Source organism: Platalea leucorodia, assembly GCF_965183815.1.
Source record: "Platalea leucorodia genome assembly, chromosome: 5".
In the NCBI taxonomy this organism is placed as follows: domain Eukaryota; kingdom Metazoa; phylum Chordata; class Aves; order Pelecaniformes; family Threskiornithidae; genus Platalea; species Platalea leucorodia.
In genome coordinates this window covers 17,164,930-17,185,757 of record NC_138827.1, presented here as the reverse complement: position 1 = coordinate 17,185,757, position 20,828 = coordinate 17,164,930, and the positions used below count along the sequence as shown (strand labels likewise).

The 20,828-nt window shown below is 47.7% G+C and overlaps 1 protein-coding gene across 1 annotated transcript in view; it reads right to left on the bottom strand.

Annotated features, from left to right (window-relative positions):
• The window catches only part of LMF1 (lipase maturation factor 1), a gene marked incomplete at its 5' end in the record, with an annotated part of 205,678 nt that overhangs the window by 7,282 nt on the left and 177,568 nt on the right, over positions 1-20,828 (bottom strand). Inside the window, 3 exons of the mRNA XM_082312524.1 lie at positions 4,753-4,865; positions 15,417-15,600; positions 18,712-18,865. Coding sequence (XP_082168650.1) covers positions 4,753-4,865; positions 15,417-15,600; positions 18,712-18,865 — 451 coding nt within the window. The remainder of the gene's footprint in view (positions 1-4,752; positions 4,866-15,416; positions 15,601-18,711; positions 18,866-20,828) is intronic.

Genomic DNA, 20,828 nt, shown 5'->3' with positions numbered 1-20,828 from the left:
ATTGGAATAAAAGTCCTTAAGTGAACATGATTTAATATCAGAGACACCGAACACTTCAGTCAAAAAAAAAACCTGATTTTTTTTCCTCATTCTGTAGGCAAAATCTGATTTTTGTTTTCTTTCATTGTTGCAGTCTGTTTCCATGACGGTGTGTTAAACACTTATTAATTTCTCAGCCAAAGCCCTACCGTTCAGATTTATGATGGCTGGTGTTTTATGAACTATCCGCTGCACAATAATATTTTGTAAATCCACATTCCACAAACATCACTGTGCTTGAAGTAAAGCTTCACACTCAGCTAGGCTGGGCGCTCAACAATACCCTCATTTTTAATCAGTCACCTGTTTCTCATTTTAAGTTTATCACACTTGAAAAAATACTATAATTTCTAGAGTTGTAAAGAAACCTACAAACTTTGGTCTCAGAAATTTCATTTCGAAGGCATTAACTCATTTTGAAAGTCCCTTGGCTATTTAAGGTGTAGAGTTTCCATTAACAGAATAAACTCCATGGAGTATGGAGCGTAATGTTCTTAAGGAAAACAGTCCCTTCCCCTAATTATTTAGTCTAGCAGGGAATGAAAATAATTAAGTCTCAAAATTCCCTTTAGAGTGGAGGCGGAGGGGAATATGGTAGGAAAATTAGCTTTTTTTCCACCCGGCTACCGAAGGGAGCTGGGCCGTGCTGGGCACAATCCTTAGCTGGAAGGTGGGAGCGAAGGTGTGTTAAAGGCTTGCAGCAGCCACAGGCGGGCTCTGGCTCATGGGTGAGGGCGCAGGGATGCCCTTCGGAAACCGTCGGAGCTACAGCCACCCTGAATTATTTTTTTCTTTCCAGGTGTTACCACTAAGGCTCAAATTTAAGGCTTTTGTTCACAACTAAAATGAAATTATAACAAAAAGGCAATTGCTGGCTGTAAGTGGCTGGCAGTGCTGAGGATGCCCACATCCAGCGCTCAGTTAAAGACTGCTAAGGGGTCTAAATTTAAAAAAGTAGGTATCCTGCTAACTGCCTCTTCTTACACTTCTTGCACCCAGATCGGAGAGCACAGATCAATCACCCAGGTTCTGGCCATGGTTCTCCCATGGGAACGCACCTGGGGCCGTGCCGTGGGTGCCGAGGGCTCGCCAGCCCTGCTGGGAGCTTCAATGTGCAACAAGGGGATGTTTAAAATTAAACACAGAAATGGCGTTTTTGAAATTTAAAGGAAAAAAACCAAAAACCAAGCAGGTGAGCCCGCCTCAGCAGAAGTAATGCTGGGTGAAAAGCAGCTGATGGAGCCACTGTGCCCATGCCAGCCGCAAGCGCCACGAATGTAAACCCAGCAGAACTGGGATGCGGCACAAAAAACTGAAAAAAAAAAAAAAGGCAAATGATCACTTCAGTTTCCTTACACAGGCAAAGCGCTAACAGCAAACAAGCAGTAACCAAAGAAATGTAAATAGCAACAGGAATCGGTGACTGACGTGAGAGCCCAGTGTAGGATCCAACCCTGACCCCGCCACCCCAGCGTGAACACCCACCCATGCCCCCAGCCCTCACCTTCACACCTGGGTAAAAATCTGGGTGGTGCCAATGTCCCAGGTGTTTGGATTTGGCTTGCTAAAACCCGAAACGTGACCCGCAATCCGGGACCCAGAGTGAAATGGGGTGTTGAATTTTGGTCTGAGCCAAAATGAGCATTTCTAAATTGTTATTTTTATTTTACGCCACCCAAAAATACACTAGACCCATGAAAAACTTTTAAAGGAAAGCTAATGCCAGAGCAAAAGCAGCTGACACATAAAACCAGTGCTGGATCCTGATCTTTTCCTACTATAAACTAGCTGCTAAAGAGTGAAAACAGAGTCTGTGCTTTGGTTAAACCAAGGTAACGCATGAATCAAGACCCTGTTCAACAAGATCTATAGCACCGTGTGTTCAACACAGCATCCCATGCTGCTGTGTAATTACTTATTGGACCTGCTTGTATTCCTCTGTACACTCTGCAATCATTATCCTGTAAAAACTAACAAAGATAAAGATTTGGTTTTGGTTTTGCTTTAAATTCCTGAACATTTCGCTTCCTCACCTGTTACAGAATAAAATAAAAAAAAATATTCACCACCTGGAGCAACGTAGTGTTATCCCAGCCACATCCCACTTCATTAGTTTCATTTTAAAATGAGTTCCTGTGTTCACCTACTTTATTTTAATTTTTTTTAACACCACTGATGCCAGAAAGCATAGAAGAGATGCAGCCCATCTATGGCAAAGTCTTGGAAGGCAAGACGTGATATAAATCTTCTTGATTTTTAATCTGTTACGATGTCTTGTTTTCAGCCTCAGTCGCGGCGAGTACCAGGAGCAACGTTTATGGCACTGGGGGACACATGGTAATAAACAGCTCTGGGATTATCAAATGCTTCTGTCACTCTGTGAACTGTGAGAGCCGTTTATTGCCAGCAGCCACCAGATGGTCATTGCTTCTGGCTGCTGGCACCAGGGGACACCTAATTCAAACTGGTGACTTGGTGTCTAAAGGTCCCAGGTTCTGCTAAAAACCCCTGGGGTCAGCCAGTACTCAGGACTGACTGACTTTCTTCTAGCTTTTTTTTTTTTTAATTAGAAAAAAGCAATGCAAGGGAATGCCCCACAATGAACGCCGCTCGGTGAATTTATGGCACTGAGCCGCAGGGACATAAGCAAAGTTTTGTGAGACTCGGTTGGTAAAGCCATCTGAGATGGAGCCGATGCAATGCAGGTTCTCTGGTCGCTCTTCCAGCTCAGCCCTGCAAATGATGCCCCAACACCATCTCCCCGACAAGCTCCTGCCAGATCTCGGTGGGTGAGCCCTCTCACTGGGCTGAATTTCTGCCTGCAGTGAGCTCCGGTGTTCATTAGCATCCTAATGAGGTGCCCACCGCCTTTGCCATGTGAGTGGTTATGCAGGCGCTGGGGCTGCACCGTGCCCCCTCCCTGGCCATCCTAAAGGTGCCACCTCCATGGGGTCTTCTGAGCAGCCCCCAAAAAGGAGGTGGCAGGGAGCAGTGGGGAGGTGCCGCTCGCTGTCACAAGCCACAGACCCTACTTTGGCTGATAAATGCACATGCAGTCAAACAAAGGTCCATAAAAACAAAGAGAAAACATCACCAAAATGGGAACACAACCCATAGCAAGGAGGTTTCATGCACAATGGCGTGCTCCTCTCAACATCACCGAGCCATACCAGCTGATAGCACAACATCAGCGCACTGCTCCTAGCGTGGAAAGCCAACCCTAGCACAGCTAATCAGAGCTAAAACCCCTCCATACGCATTATTAAAGCTGTACCTGTCTGTGGCAAGGGCTGTGCTGGTCTAGCCCAGCATGCCTTTTGTAGCAATAATTAATAGAGGTCCCCGAGAGCCCTCCTGGACCGGAGCCAAAGTGTAATTATCTGTGTGTAACAGATCTGCTGCTTGTGTAACCCAACAAACGGTGACACCACCCTATAATGCACCCTGAGCTATAAACCATCGTTTATGGGAACTCCGGTGTGGCTCTGAGTCTCTGGTCTATGGGCAGGATCCTGCCCCGCGCACCGGGAGCGCCCGCTGGTTCACTTTGTGATGCTGCATGGATGGGAAAATGGGTTGTCAAATGAGAATATGTGCAAAAACCCCCAAATAATTGTTCTTACAGCAGTCTTGGCTCCTGTACTTGGAGGGATTATGTCCCATCAACCTGTACCGATGCTCTGATAAGGTGCACTACGAGACAGGGCTAGATGCCTGGGGAACCCCAGAAATGTGGTTATTAGAAATACTCAAATACGATGGTGGGAAACTCACTCAGTGGTTGTATTCCAAGCTGTGCTTTTGCTCTGTTTTTTTGCAGACTATATACAGACATACATTCAGCTCAGCGTATAAACCATCTTGGGTTTATACATTTATACCATCTTGGGATGTGTAAACCATCTCAGAGGAAGCGCTTTGGTAAAAGGTGGAAGTTCTTAGTGTCTTAGCTAGAAAAGGAGTCTCTCCTCAGAAGGTTTGGGGGTTGTACTGTGCTAAAGCTGAAAAACATCAGCTGGGTTGAAGAGGAAGTTCATTTCACATGGTGCTGTGAACCTTCATCCTTGTTTGCAGTGCATCGTAAGAGCCTCAAATGGAAAATATTAGCAAGAGCATAATATTACTTGAGTTGATCCAAAATTCCCTTAAAATGTTTTCTCAGCTAAAAATAACTTCATCAACAAAATAGACACTTTTGTGAAAAATTTCCTTTTGTAGAAGTCTTCATCTGTGCCTTTCACTTGCTGATGTTTGTTTTGTCTCTTCATTGAAAATGCAAACACTTCCAAGACAAGTGTCCACAAAAACAATCATTTTTGCAGGACTGTTTTGTCTTTGAAATACCTCAGTAGGCCAGTAGAAATGGTGGTTTTGATCTGAGCTCACAAAGTGATCATGGCAAAAAATCTAAAGCTGACGGGCAGGAAACCACTTCAGTGGTCACGATTGCTGTCCAAGAGAAGCAATGCTGAGCCCTTCATTGACGTGCCTGGGAATGGGCTCAATCAAAGGGTCCTTATGTCCCCACCAGGAAGGCATTAAACACCAGCTCTTCATGGTGTCCTCATATTAAACCCACCCTATTTAAAGACCACCTGGGTACCATCAAACACAAAACCCAATCCATCAGCAGAAACCACGTTTGCACATCCAAGATAGGAACAACACGGAACCTGGGTACTTCCAGCTCCCTCAGCAAAACTCAAAGCTTACCGTGGGGGTGCTCTGCCCGCAAATGGGTTCGTTGCCATCAAGGACAAGGTTGCCTCTTCCTGGGCCAGCAGCTTCCCAGCCAAATGGATTATCCATTCATTCTGCTCATAGGTCTTGGGGAAGGAATAAGAAATACAAATGTTAGGCACTGCCGGGCTTTGCCATGTAACATTATTAGCATTAAAGACTTCTGCGTGGTCTCTGGGGAGGGATTAAAACCAATTCGGGTAGCAAATGATGTATTTCCTGGTGTTGCAGGGAACAGATCCCATGGGATCCAACACCTTGAGGTCCAGACAGAGACCCTCCAGCATCTGCTGGGAGCAGAGAGCGCTTCGCTGAGCTTGGTTCATCTGGAAATCATTCCCAAGGGTATGGACACAACTGAGGGTATGCAAATCGCAAAGGTTTAATGAGTTGTTCGTTAGCTGAGCTGGGATGGCTACATGCACTCTGCCAGCCTGCCCCAACTGCAAAGTAGCATCCTCCCTCTCAAGCATCCCCAAAGACGTTCACATCACAGCTAAGTGGGGTGAAGAGCATGCCCTCAGCCAGCAGCCACAGCTGAGCTGATGATCAGAGACTAGACAACGGTCAGGGATGCATCTCCACCTTCACCCAGCCCAGACAGTGACCTCTGCTCAAGGCGTGATGCCTGAGGGGGCATTTCTGCCAGCCCTGCATCCCTGCCGAGCCCACTGCACTGCTATGTCTCAATGCCAGGGAGAAGCCTACGACTGGTGCTACCAGGAAAGCCCAGCGCCTCACCAGTCCAGGAGATATGTAGCACACACACACAGCCTTTCCCTGGGGACGGGACACCCACCACCCCTGGTTCTCCCCAACGCCCATCAGCTACGGCTCCTCCTCCACCTTGGATCACAAATCTCTTTTTGACTTTACATGTATCTATCATAGCTAGAGGTGTTCTTGCCTATTCTGCCCCCCGAACACTTGATTTTAATCATTTCTTTCAGCAGCAACCTCCACAGAGGAACAGTAATGGCACATTTTGAAATGATGATCCATCCATCATTTTAGAATAGGTTGCTATCCCTTGTTGTGTTATCAGAGAGAAAGCACAAGTGACTTCTCTATTCCTGATTCCTTTCTCTTGCATCTTCTTTATTTCCTTGCAGCTGATCTGTCCTCTTTACGTCCCGCGCCTGTGCCATACCCTTCATCATGCAGCCACTGAAAGGGAGCAGACCAGCTCACGGGAGCCACAGTCCAAGCTGCAGCGGCAGAACTTGACTCTGCATTTACCTCCCTCCAGGAATCCATGCATCTCGTGCTCTTCGCCGGGATTCTTGCTGAGGCTCCATAAAAACATTTCCCCTTCTGGTGATTTTCTGTGCCTTATACTTCCATTAAGTTTTTTTTTTCCCCTCCTTTTTTAATGTGTACCTAAATGGATTTTTTAATGCAAGCAGTAGGGGACACTGTGGGAAAGCGAAACCCGGCAGCTGTACCTGCAGGACTGTGACTAATGCAGAACATCAAGGCAAAGTTACTCTGCAAATCTTTTCTAATGGTAAAGTTTGTTATTTCCGTTGCTAAGGGAAACAGAGGAGAGAAATGAGATGGAAAACACCAAACACTGATGGAAAGGCCTATCAAGCAGCAGATCTACCTTGCAGGGTTTCTGACCCATGCTCATCACAGTTTAGAGGAAAACCACAGATATTTAAGCCAACAACTTTTTAAAAAAGATTACTCTCCCCATCCACCCGCTTCCATCCTCCCTCACTGCGAGGCTCATTCCATCTGCTGTCCTGGCTGCACCACCAACACGGATGGGTGGTGGATCCAGGGATGTTTCCCACCGCCAGCCCCGTGCCATGCTCTGCCCTCCCCAAAGCCCCATTTAACCTCTGGTGCACTCCTTTCTCTACCGACTCCCTGTGCCATCCCCTGTCTCCCATCTCCTCGTCCCCTTCCTGGCACAGAGGAGGTGGTGGCAGCTCTCAAGGTGGGACAGAGCAACCTCAGCCCCCGCGGGACTGAGGCCACCATGGCTCTGCTGCAGCCATCTGGGAGGGGAGCTGCAGTGAGCCCTGAAGCTTTGCGGCACATGAGACATTAAACACAAACCTTGCAAGTCTCACAATAACCCTGCCAGGACAGCCAGGGCTGCAGGAAAAGCCAGCAGCATCCCTGCCAAGGGCTTGACCGCATTGAGTTTCACGGGACGACTTGTGCCAAGACTCCCAGCCATGCCGAGCGACTCTGTGCCCCTCAACGGCTCGGTGATGCCAGAGATGCTTGGCTCAGGCCAGGCTCTGGGAGGGTGGGTGCCACATTGGGACCTGCAGCCTCGGGCATCCTTGGCTGTGAGCAGGGACCTCCCGAGAGGTGGGACAGCAATTGCAGACAATCAGATATCACAAGTCAGACCTTCAGCATCCTGTGCTTCCCTGGAGACCCCTTTTTAAAGTCCTCTGTATGATTTTAAGTGCTATTTCTAGGAGGGCCTGGGAGGTGTGAGAGTTCCTGTGTGCAAGTTAGGGAGAAGCTGGAGAAGAACAGAAACAGAAATCACCAGACTCCCAGAGCTAGAGCTTTATGGAGGATCCCAAATCTTCAAAGCCTGATTCAAAACCATGAGGCTCTGTAATGGTGGAATCAGCTCCCTGGCTCACATGGTCTCCAAATTGTTAATTAGCAGCTCCATGTGCACGAGAGTTGGGACTTCTGGTTTGTAAAGTGTTTTTCTTTTAAAATTTACAACATGTCTGGCCCCAGCAAAGTCTGCGGTGAGAAATTTCCACCCGGTGCAGCCCCCCCTACTCCTCCCAGCACGAAGGCTTAGATATCGCACACTGCCGATGCTGGGAGCACGCAGGAGCCGAGCTGCACTAACGACTCCGCTGTTTAACTCATTACTCTGTAAAGTGATATGGTGGCAAAGGGAGGGAAAAAAAGAGTCCAGGAGATCTGGGCTGCGTCCAGGGAAGCGTCACACCACAGGGTGGGAAGGTGACAGTTCCTCTGTCTGTGGCTCCAGTGAGACCCAGACCCAAACACTGTTTGCAGAGCTGTGACAGCCAGGATGGGAAGCATTTGCCTGGCATTGTGCTCCGCTTTTGCCAGCTCTGAGTGTGCAAAACTTGTCAGAGCTTGAACCACCCAGTGGATTAATAAAAAAGCCAGGACAGATGCACACATTGCTTTAAGGTGGGCATGCATGCACGTATCAGGTTCATCTTTAGGTTTTGGATCTTCACCGAGCACAAAGACAGGCAGCTGGGGACTGACCCTGCACCAGCGATGCAGGTCCCCAGGCTGCTCTGCTTCGCTGCACCTCTGTCAAGATACGGGCAGGGGCTGAGACTCCCACACCTGCCTCCTGTCCTCCAAAAGCTGGGGCTGCCGCTCCCCTCATGCCACGCAGGGCCTATACCATAACCGTGCTGGGATTGCCGGGGAACCAGTGACCCGCACAGCCTGCTGCTACAAGTTGCTGGTTGGAGCATGCCGAAACGTGCCCCGAGCTGCACAACTCACTGTCGGACCCTGAACAGAGCATGCCTGGGGAGACGCAGCCCACCAGGGATGTGGACATGACTCTCCTTTATCTTTTAAGAGTTTTCTTTCTGTTTTAGCACAGAAAGAAACTAAGGAACCTAAACGCACAAAAAAACCATCATCAACCCAACTAAAATGCCTGAGAAGGGCAGCTCGGGCAGAGGTTAAGGTTCCCAAAGCAACGCTACCTTCACCACAAAGCTGAAGCCTTTCTGTGTTCACAGACAGTCCGTGCAGAACCATGGAAACACAGCAGACACAGCTCTCCGGCAAGCCAGATCATCTTTAACTGTCCTTACAGCTGGTACCAGCACTCAAGACCTCCAAATATCAGGTTTTAGGTATAACACAGTGGACTAACAAAGAGGACCGGGGTCTAGGTGTTAAGACCCCATGAGCTTCTATTTCCTGACAGGCTTCAGCCCCGTCCGGTGCTTGGGTAGCGGCTTCCCCCGGCTTTCTGTGCCAGTCTCGCTGCGTACGCTGCTTTGGGACGGGGGTTTGCTCCTTCTCCCCACCCGCACGTGGCCCAACATGAGAAGCCAAGCATCGCTGCATGCCCCAGGGTACCAGCACCTCCCGGGAGCAACGCTGCCCTGAGACTTCTCTTCAACTGTTTATATTCTCTGACCTCTCCACTTACACGCTTTACCAGTGTATAAACATGGTGCTTTCACCTTGAATACATTAACTTGTATACAGAAGTATTTAATAACTCTACAGAATTTAAAACCAAATCACCGCTAAGTCAGGCACCAGCAAGGAGCTGGGGGCAAACCAGACGCAGTAGCAACGGAACTCTGCAGAGATAACAAAGTAGAAGAGAATATAATCATCTCAAAAAATACATATAAAAACCACCCGGCACTACAGGGAACATGTTCCCAACTGAAATAATAATAATAAGAACCCTTTTCCTCTAGCTTTAATTGGTCATTTAATGAAAAAGGACTGCGGATTAGTGTGGCATTTTATTGAATCTCGGTCCTGGCACAGGCACACGGGAGGAGGTAAGTATGAGATGCACATGTGGAAACAGCTGGAAACTTGGCACGGGAGCCCGGCATTATTATTTCACATGGTCGGGAGCCCTGCATGGTTTCACATCGGCGTCGGTGTGCGAGGGTGGATGACACGGGGTAGGGGAGGTTTACATTTCCCGCGCTATGTCGTAAGGGGCATTTTTTGCGTCACAGCCTACCCACTTTGGGGATGTAAAGCGGTAACTCCACTGTCCTGGATGTTTTCACCCAATATTCACATTGCTGTTTACACTGCTGTTTCCACTTCTGTAGCTGAGCGCCTTTAACTGTTGCTGTTTAGGGAACTTGAGCTATCAGCTGGAGAAATAACCCATCTCCCACAGAAAAGACGGCATAACTAATGCGATCCTTTGCTTTTTTAATAATATTCCAGCTCACCGCCATTTGCTACCATCCTGCTACCCAAGTGACTTAACCAAGGAAGGTCAAAGGCTACGTCAGGTCACATCACTTCTCATTATCTCCAATAACCACATCCCCTTCTTTCTATTAGTTTCCCAAAGAGGCAAGCCGTTTCTCCACAGGTCTGGCTCAACGTATAGTATTTCAGCAGAGGCAGTTTCTCAAGCTTTACTAAAAGCCATCCCTTAAACTGTCCTATTAGAAAATGCTTGGGAAAGCAGCAGGTCCCTGGAGGAGGCCGGTGCAGCGCAGAGCGTGGCAGGTCCGGGCCGAGGAATAAAAGGCGGAGTGAGACTTTGCGAACTGGCTCTTAGATCTTGCCTACATGGGGAAATCGCACACCTGGCATAGCTCCTGTATCACCTCTGTATTTGGAAAGAAAAGTCACTTTGTTCCAGAATAGAGTCTAGACAGGGAGATACAATATGCCACTGTAGACAATAATCATTCCCTGCATAGACAAGGTCTTACTCTCTATTTATACAGTCCGCAGAACGATAGGCTATCGGTCTTGTTTGGGTTTCTGGGCACTTCCATCACAATATTACTACTGGAGGTGAGTCTGCCTGTGATCCAGCCTGCAGTTTGTCTAAATGCAGCTTAGGGGTTTGAAATTATTCATATTCACAGGGAGACAGGTAGTCACAGTTAAAAGAAGAAAATAGAATTCTTACATGCTGAACATGGACCAAAATGTATGAATGCTGCAATGGAAAATGGAAGTGAATCGAGGCCTGTATTTTTAGAAGGGGGAAGAAAGGAAATGTAAAAGGCTGTGCTTAGTACACTGCGCATGAGGTTTAGGTTTTATTACATTACGCATACCTCCTCCTCCATTCTGTTCCCTTGCAGCTTTTTCCTGTAAGCACCTTCTGGCTGGAAGACCGAGATAACAGAGGCTTGAATAAAATATTTTACAAAAATATTAATCTGCCTTCTCTATAAATAGGGTTAGTTTTTCTCAGCTCTTCCAGTTTGTGTGCGATAACATGAAGTCTCCGTCACGACTCCCTGTTACCACCCAGGGGAGATCCTTAGAGCATCAATCCCATTGCTGAAGTTTCTCTCTTCTCTTAGGAAGGCAGCTGAAGTTTATAAACTTACATATCCTATCTGGAAAACAGACATTGCTTCTCAGTGCATCGCAAATGCTGTGCTGCGGCGGGTTTGGTGACAATTTGCAGAGCCCTGTAGGATGCAGCAACACGGGCCATTGGTCTGAGCAGTTTCTGTGCCAGTCCTGACATTCAGAGACTTTTGAAGTAGCTTCAAGGTACAATGCAACAAGACACTGGGCTTTAAAAAACAATATGAAGATGGCATTAGCTTTCTTATTTTCTGAGTAGTTATTATTTGGTAAGCACCAAGAGCGTGCCTTCACGTTGGCCAAGTGCAGTCCCCAAATAGAATAAATAACCTTCATGCCATAGTAAAGAGGGGAAAAGCCTTCCCTTTGATTCTTCTTTATTCAGAGCACTGAAGGCTTTCCACTGCTGCCGACTGGTGAAGAACAAATCTTTGGTACGATAAACAACTGGCTTTTGTAAAGTCCAAGACATCCTGCTACCGGGAAAAGTGACCAACTTGAAGCCCCAAAACTATGAGCAGTATTTTGTTTTCTGGTTGCTGTTTATTAATGATGCTGAATCCACCCACAGCCTGCCAAAAATTGCAACGCTTTTTGTATCAGCGGCACAGCATAGCTCAGTTCTGGGTTGTGATGGCTGGGCTCCTTCTACAAATGCCCACCATAAATGAGAAGTCAAATAATTACAGGTGCGTTGCCATCGGTAGCTGGAGGACAGACAAAGCTTTAACAATTTGTCTCCAGCTTCTATAAAACAGGATGTCTTTGCACTAACACAATAAAGTGTCAAAGGGTGAAAGTTTTTCCTAATGCTTAACCTGAATTTTCCTCAGATGAAATCATATTCTGCCATTTCATCCATTATTTCTTCCCTTCTCCACAGGGACATGGAAAACAGATTGCTGCTTTTCCCTTTGCAGTAGGCTTTCACCTATTCCAAACCTGTTTTGACACTGGGATGTCCATGCAGATTTGTTAGCTCTGCTGCTGTGGGAGAAGGTTTCCGCACCTCTGCTCTTTCTGCGGGTCCCTCTTCTGCACCCTTGCCAGGCAGCTACATCCTTCCCGAACTGGGTGCTCGGCTGAGCGTAGTGGGAGGGTGACACCATGCACGCCGAATGCCTGCTCGCCTCTCATGGTATCATGTTTGCCTTTTCACAATGCCTTTTCATAAGTGTGCTCATCTTGTGATGCACACTCAGCCCAAGAGGCTCCCCCGGAGCGCGATGCTCTGCTCCATCCTGTCCTGGGGCAGGTGACGGGTCCTGCCTGCGTGCAGCACCGCGCACGCCTCTCCTGTCTGCTCAGACCAAAACCAGCAAGATCGCTGGGCTTTTAGACCTTGTCCTCTGTTGTGGTCAGAGCTTGGTGGCACCTGCAAATGCAATGAGCACATCGTGCCATCCTCTTCAGTTAGCAATAGCTCCTCTTAAAAATGTGCATATGCATTAAGTTGGCTCAGACCTTGGTTTAAATTGCTTCGATGGAGGTAGGTCATTGGGAGGGACCAACTTCAGCAACAAGCACCTGAAAGTCAGTTCCTCACTGACAGATACATTACTTTTGGTGAGAGTACCCCAGCCCACTTTGCATGCAGGTGGCCAGGATTTCAGCTGGGCGATGGAGTGAAGGGGATCCCATCCGAGGTGGTTCCTGAGAAACAACTGAAAAGGGTTGCACAGATTTGTGCATGCTGCTACCGGTTCGTGTGAGTTTTTCCCCTTCTGCAGACGGGAAGAAGCAATGCAGGCATGTTTCTGGACGGGTTATGTCCCTGCCAGAACTAAATGAAGGGCTTCAATTCAGAGCTACAGCACCCTCGGGATGTCGAGACATACAAAACAAAGAGGGGATTTAGAAAACAAGTGAAAAGGCATATTATATTTAGATAATAAAATTAACATCACGAAAATTGTTTCCTGGAAAATAATGCCATGTTACATTACATATAATTATGGCACTACTGGAACGGTAATTAAGAGGCAGTCAACTAATAAATTGCAATTCAGAGGTGGAGCAGCACTGCGGCTCCTCCCGTTCCTGCGCCAGGGCCGTGCCGGCAGCTCCCCCGCCACGCCGGCCCGCGCCAGCCAAAGGCCTGGCTCTCCCATGCTCTGGCTCTTCAAAGCGAATCCTGCAGCTATAGCCAAGGTGGAAAGTTTCGCAGGAAACCCTGAGTGGAGGAAGGCGTCATATGTCAAGCGGTGATGAGGTGCAAAGAGGAACCTGTCACGAGCAGCACAAAGGGATGGTAAATATCTTCCCCCCAAGTCCCCGGCTTTTCTGCAGCCTGTCAGAGCTGGATATGTCAGCTCCTTACCTGGCCACCACCAATGAACTGCAAAACCAGCCCTGCGACCGCCTGCTCGTGAAGCGATGGGGCAGACGGTGAGCAGTGGCGTAGAAAAAATTCAGAACTTTTAAAAACAAATTAAATCTAATCCAGAGGCTGAAGTAACTTGGTTTTATGGACTCTGTAAACTACTGTATGGGGTTTGCAAAACTTGCCTGGCTTCACAAATTTCTTCTGGGGTTTTGACTTCGGGTTTCTCATCTTTTCTGCAGCTCTGTGTGACTCAATTCTAAACAACACGTAAATGACGGCAACTTCTCCTGGCTGTGGCAGCGCGGGGACGACAGCAGGATAGCCAGCTTTCCCAGGGATGACAGCTGGCACCAAATATACACCTCACAGTTTTCAAACAAACATTTGGCCACTCCAAATAGGATTTACTTTCATGCTTAAGCAGGTATTAAATGCCTGAACATCCAGCTTTGAAAATGCTTGCTGCTGTGCCTAGGCTACCTGCCTCCCTATTGTTTTCAACAAGAGTCATCCCTACTTTTCAGAAGGTTTTTTTTTCTCCTTTCTGCACCTTTTGTTAATACCTCTTCTAAGCAGGATCTGAAATTGCTTCATGGAGACCTGCACGCATCCGGGGGGCCACAGGAAAGTCCCCAGCAGCAGGAGGGAAGGAAGGAGCACTGCAGTGGGCACGGGATGCACACGCTGGGATGGCCGGGAAGGGCCAACAGACCCATTTCCAGCCAGTGCCACCATAGCAGGGAGGTGATGGACATGCTCCAGGGCTGATGCATGCCTCTGGCACGCTCCCACCCAAGCGGGAGGCGAGCACCCTCCTCCTGCCGGTGCATGAGACCCACGACACTAACTGCTGTTAATCAGCTGGTGTGGACAGACACCTTGGCAGGCACACACTCCAGTAGCCCCCTGCGCCCAGGCTAACAGAAACACCTGGGGGAACCTTTCAGTGAATTAAACACTAATAATAAAGATGCAAAGAGGCCCTGCTATTTCCTCTTCCTCCTCCTCCCCAGGCTGTCCCGTACATCCTGGTCACTCAGCGCCCAGCTCAGCTCTGTGGGGAGATGGTGCTGGGGTGTGATGGTGTCTCCCAGCACCGGCACAGCCCGCACTCGCCTGTGATGCATCAGTATTTACGTCCTCCTGTCCTCCTTTGGTTTTAAACCTGAGATCACTTTGTATTTTAAAGCCTTCGGGACATTCTTGCCTTGGAAACAAACAGCCTTTCTCTCATCTCAGAAACAACCCTTGCTTGGGTGAGCTGGATTTCTCCTCCACTGCTGGAGCCCTCCCAAAATACAGACAGATTTAAACCAACAGCTCCCATTCAACCTTCTGCACCTTTATGTAATGCTGGGCACCGTTGCTGGCTTGAGTTTGAACCTTCATCTTGCTGAGGGATAAGCATACCTAATGCAGATTAAATGAAATTCCAGCACACAAAAACTAGTGGGGTAAATATAAAACCATAGCCAAAGAGCGATGGTTATGTCATCGCTGAGGAATCCAAAAGGCGCCTAAATGAAAATACCACAAAGAAAGCAAACAGAGAAGTTTGGGGCAGGGGGAGAGCAGCGAGGGAAGAGGATACGCCGGGAGAGGATACAGGAACAAAGAGAAAAGCCTGTAATAATCTGAGATGGGTTTGCCTCATGCCACTGTTGTAAGCCCCAGTTTTGTAAAACCCAGTCCAAGTTCTCATGCTCACACGAGTAAGATTTTGCACAATGGGCTAAAATATACACAAGAATTAATTGTACAAGTTTCCCTCCCTCTTCTCTTTTTTAATTTATGGCTGTCACCTGTTTGCTGATACCACGTGGGGAAAATATTTTGAGGGACCCTAGATCCATACGTAGGCAGGTGGGCAGTGGAAGCAACTGCCGGTGTCCCCAACAGGGATGTGGGTTCAAGCTGGCTCGCGGAGCAGGCAGCTGGGGATTCTGCCAGACCTGGCGAGTCCCAGACACCCTGCGAGGCAGCTTCTGCCCCGCCATGCCACTGCTTCATGAGGCAGGTGCAGTCCAGGGGCTTTCTCAATGTCTTTAACTCTTGTTATTGCTGAGAAACAATTAAAAAGCTTCACATAAAATTTCCAAGAGTTTCATTACACTAGTAGCAGACATCCTTTAGGAATAGAACCTGTTTTTTTTTTAACATAACTGACTTAGCCGGGGCTTCAAATATTCCCCCAGCCGCCCAACACACAATAAATTCATATAAATTGCTTTTCCTGGTCAAGGGACACCCAAGTCTCAGAACACCCAAAGGCACGTACCTGGAAGGCAGCGAACCACATAAGCCAGTCCAGGCGGTAGTGGTAGGGGGTGATAAAGCATGGCCTCCTCTTCAAGTCCCCAGGCTTGCATTTGAAGTCATACTCCTCCCAGACAGCAGCAGGGTCATTGGGATCCAGGCTGGATGTCCCCTGAAGGACAACTTCTGTTCTCTCCTTGGTAATGCTGTGGGACACAACATGAAATTGTTTTTTGTCTCAAGGCATGTAAAATGCTAGTTCATGAGAGTCAACATGGCAACATGAGTCAATGGCCTCATGGTACAGTTGGATCCTGATGGGTCAAGCTACAGAGAACCTGTCTATCCAGCAGACTTTTCTCTCTCCAGCAGCAAAGTAGATGGAAAACTTCAACTTCCATGCCCTCCCACACTCCCCCCTATCACACTGCAGTCGTGCCAGTCCAAGGCGGGACTATGGCCCAAAAAGATGATTCCAACTGAAATTGATGGGTCTGTCTTTCTAGATTAGAGCCTAACACTTGTCCAAGACATTGAGAGAATATAAAGAGTGTCTCCCAAGTCCCACATGAGCATCTTCAGCCTGCACCAACTTCTCTTTGTCCCATGTTTCTGAAGAAAATCTTTGTTTCTGTTATTCTGATGACTCCCATGATACAAAAGCTCTCTGACTACAAGCTCCTGATGATATGAGAAAACAGAGATGAAAGATTGTCACAAAACATAGCTCCATCTCCAGGTTTTTAGCACGTGCCACGTGCAAAAGATACAGGCTTGTAACTGGCACATGTGGCTGCCCTAACGGCATGGCCACTAGCGATATCTGCAGGGAAAGCTTCACAGGCCATTGCGCACAGAAATCCTGCCTCTGCGTTTTGAAGGTCTGGCCCTGACACCTCCAGCTGCCAGATCAGCAGAGCAGCGTCCAGCTGGGACCACTCCAGCGTCCCCTTTGCGAGCCTGGTTCTCCCCGCAGTGCCACTGGCCACAGGGTGCTGAGCTCCGGCTCGAACCCTGGCCATGGCAAAGAGCAGGACATGCTCACAATGAGCCCAGGTTAACTGCTTGAGCCTTGGGGAGGTGGTTGGCCCCATATGGAGCACCTCCCAGGAGCTGACTCTTGGGGCACCATTAACAGCTGTCTCTATGCGCCCAAACATTTCACCATCCCAGCTGGAAGACAGGTCTCATGGAGCTATTACTCAGCAAGAGGAGGAGGAGGAGGTAACGTGTGAGCCAATGCAAACTGAGCCAAGAAAAGCAGAAAATGAAAACAAAAAAGCCCCCCATACCCAGATGATGTACAGAAACTTGGTTAAAAAGCACCCCAGCCTTACGGCAGGTCATGTGTATTCCCTTTGCTGCTTGGCTGGACTCTCTGCACAGCAAGGTGGTAGAGCAGTGGGGATAGCAAACTCTCCAGGCCACGGAAAGCCCATGTGAGAGCACCATCATCAAGTTCTCAATGACCTGTCAGTGACGCTGGCCTACACTGGAGAGCTGTTTTCCATAACGAACACATAACTGCGTAATTCTGCCTATCAAAGTTGTCCAGCTCCCAACACCCTTTTAATTTCTTACTACTTTGGTTCCTCCTCCTCCAATCCAAGAAACTGAAAGTTTGGAAACACACAGCCTCCACCTTCTCCCCTGATGGCTTCCAGTGATAGATGCTTACAACCCAAGGAATGCTGTATGTCTCCGCTTATAATTGTTACCTACATTTAATAGATTTCTGGATTCTCCAGCCAAGTTCCATATTATACGCTGGGCTGAGTTATGAGCCGTGGCCAGCTGCCCAATGGTTAGAAACACACTGTAAATCAGGGACACCAAATTACTAATAAAAGTATGTTCCTACTGTGTGATTCAAAATATGTCAAGTTTCACATAATCGTATATTCATTATAAGCTGCAATCCTCTTTTTATTGGTTTACATAGGCTGGAATTACAAACATATTACAGCAGCATTTCATCACATGCTCTTTAGGTTCTGGTAACTGTTGAAACAGAAACCATACACTGAAGAAGAAAAAGAACAACAACCCAAAGAAAACAATCTCCCGTAGCTTCACCACTCCAGCCTTCAAAGAAGTTCAGGGGTTATTTCTCCCTCTCTCAAAAAAAGAAGAAACTTCAGCATTTTCCACAACTAGTATTGACATTTTTAATCATGTTTTTTCCTAACTTTTTTCTTTCCACAGAAATTTCTGCTATTTGAAAAACTGGGGAAAACATCATATTAATTTGATGTGCTCCAGGTGTCCTCTGCATCTCCAGTGCTCACAGTGAGACCTGTTCCTCCCCTTCACCATCCGCTCAGCCAGCCCGCTCAACAGCCAACCTGCTTCACCTTTTATAAAACCTATTTAATTACTGTTTGCTTCCCCTGTGGGACTTTGTCCAGAGCCCACTAACGCAAGAGCTGCCCATCCCACCCCTTAGCTCAGACCAGGGAACACCCCATGGCCACCATGGTGAGGCAGTGGCAAAGCCAGAGGTCCACGCAGAGGAGACTGGCCCTGTTGTTGCCCCTGGGGCAAGCTGTTCTGATGAAGCTCTGTTTTTCAGCATTTTCTCAGTTGGAAGAAGCTGGGAGGGACAGCACACAAGAACGGTTACAGTGAGCCCAACCGTGGCTCACCTAAGCCTGGTGACCTGTCCCCAGAAAATCCAGACTCAGATGCTTAAAAAACAGCCTGGTTAGAAACGCAGCTGGAGATGCTTCCCTTGTCCAGTCCCACCTTGCAGCCGAAAGCGGGATTTCCTGAGCTGAAGGCAGCAGCCAGACTGCTGCTGGGTCTGTCCTCTCAATCTGTCTTGTTCTTTTTTGAGGCCATTTATATTTTCGTCTCCACAGTTTCCTGTAGCAATGAATTCCCCAAGTCACTCATTGGAAAAAAGCACTTCCTTTTGTTGGCCTAAAATCTGCTACCCAATAGCTTATGTGAATATTTACATGAGGAAGAGCAAATGCGCGCAGGGGAAGAGAAGTGCACCATAAATATAGCAGGCTGGTGATGGTGAAGACTATCCACTGGATGAACTCTTTTATGAATATTTTCATCCTGCTAGTACATTTGCTACACCAATATAATGAGCTAACTAAAAGTGGCTCAAAGAAAATAAATTATAATTCATTGGGTAAGAAACCTGCTTCTTTTCTCCTTCTTTCTCATAAACAAATATTCCAAGTCTCCTGGCTACTGGAAGGATTTCTAGGATTTCTGTTTAGGTTTAAGACACACAGACTGGCTATCAGACTATACTGAACAGAGGAGCAGAGCTATACAATGTGCCATTAAAATACATGTACCTCCCGAAAGCTCCATAGGTGTTCACTATTCTGAGAGGGTTGAACGAGGTGTTCATGACTTGTCTGGAGTTGAGCAGGTTTAGGACAACTGGGATGCTGAGATAAGCAATCAGGAGGCCAAAGGAGATGTTCACCACTTTGCGGACATAGTAGCCTGTTCGGGACACAAAAGCAGACCAGAAGAAGGTGATTTCACTGCTGGCGGTGGGCTCTGCTCCCCCCGCTCCCCTGCCCGACCCCCCTGCGGCGGCCGGGACCCTGCCCGGGTGCTCACAGCTGCTCTCGAGCTGGGACTGACAAACACTCCGCCGCAATCAACTCGACCTTGCCAAGGGCCATACGCTATCGCTCCAGAGATCTGCCTTTCTCTAAATAGTCTGAGAAAGGGCTAAAAAGAAAAATGTCTAAAATGTAAGATTAATCATTGCTTTAATACAGGGGAAAAAACACAGCTGGCACTTGCACCTTGCTCAAAATTGCCCTCCTGGTTTGTACACCGTGCGTGGAGTGCCTCCAGCTCCCCGTGGCTCTGTTCCTGCCCGTGGCTGCCTCCTCCCTGTTGCCCCAAGCTCCCGCCACCCAGACTTATTTCTTCCATTTTCCTCCCTCTTGCTCACTAGCTCCATTCAAACCTCATTCTCCTTTTGCAAAATCTCTATTGCTTATCATTTATGTATGAGACGTGTGCTGCTTCACCAGCGCTTTGGCATTCAGTTTGCAGGAGCAGCACAGGGCTGTGCTGGATTTCAGTCTAAGGAGACACCTACTGCAATCAAACAAATAAGCAGATGTGACCTCTAAGGGGTTCCTACCCTTATGGCCGTTTTAAATTTATTTAACATTAACAGCCAAAGGATTAGATTCAAAGCAATTGCATGTAACTTTCCCCTTATCTCTGCAGGAGAGGGATGTTTATTTGAAACTCTCTCAGAAGCTATTAATAATTGTTTAGTCTGAGAACATTTCTGGAGAATCATTTGATTTGGGAAGGAGCTCGCTGAGATGCCTCACCTCGCCCCCTGCACTGCTGCAAGCAGTATGAGTCTGTTGGGTATTTTTTTGTCTTTTAGATAAGCTAAACTTCCTAGCCTGTAATTAAAGATCAGGTACAGACACAGAGCCCTCCACCACACAGGCAGCAGCAGCTCCTCAGGTCACAGTTTATGGCCATGCAGGGACTGCTCATCCTTCAGCAGGTGGTGATTGCCATCATGCCCTTGGAGTCACAGCTACTCAGTCATAGAGAAAAAAGGTTTAATACAGGGAAAAAAAAAACCAAAACCATGGCAAGGATGGAGCAAGACTTGGGGAAGGAGCATGGGACACGAGCCAATGGGATCTGGATCGAGCAGGCAGGAGCTGGGCACTAGCAATGGGAATTTGAGGTCTCAGTAGGAATTACACACACATACTTCAGGGATGTGGCCAGAGCCTTGTAAAATCAGGTCATGAGTGGGGCATGGCTGGGTACCCTCCTGTCTTCTGCTCTGGTGACCCAGGGGTGAGGGCTCCTCTAAGCCTCTTGCCACACAGCCTATCAGTGCCAGCTCAACAGCCTCTGCTTTGTTAGCAGAAAAAATATGCAGAAATCCAAATTCACACGGAATATTACAGATACTCTACCCTTTATTTATAGATTACCTCTTTTTAAGATCCCAGAAGAGGGACACATCTACACTCCAGAGCTGTAGTACGTATGGATGGTTCTCCTTGCTTGGGCACCCTGGCTCAGTAAGGTTTGCTGGAGAACATCACAGAAAAGGAGCAAGCTCCTCAAAAAAAGGATCTACCTCTCCCTCGCAGTGACTCACTGAGTGACATAGAAAAGAGGTGCCCTTTGGCTTCTCCTCCAGAAAGGAAGGTGCACATTGAGTGTCATTTGGGACTGGATGCAAAAATACATTGGTAGGAAAGCTCTAGGCTCTCACAGCCTCTAAAGCAAAGCTACCGGAGGGGAAAACCTGTTAAAGATTTCTTCCAGCAAAATATGTAAGACAGGAGACACAGAAAGTTTAATGAAACTGCATTAGCCTTGCTGGAACTAACGCTTCTGGTTAATAAGCTGTGTTTCTTGGTAGATGAAAAAGGACTGGAGACAGATGCTGTATCTTGTTGAC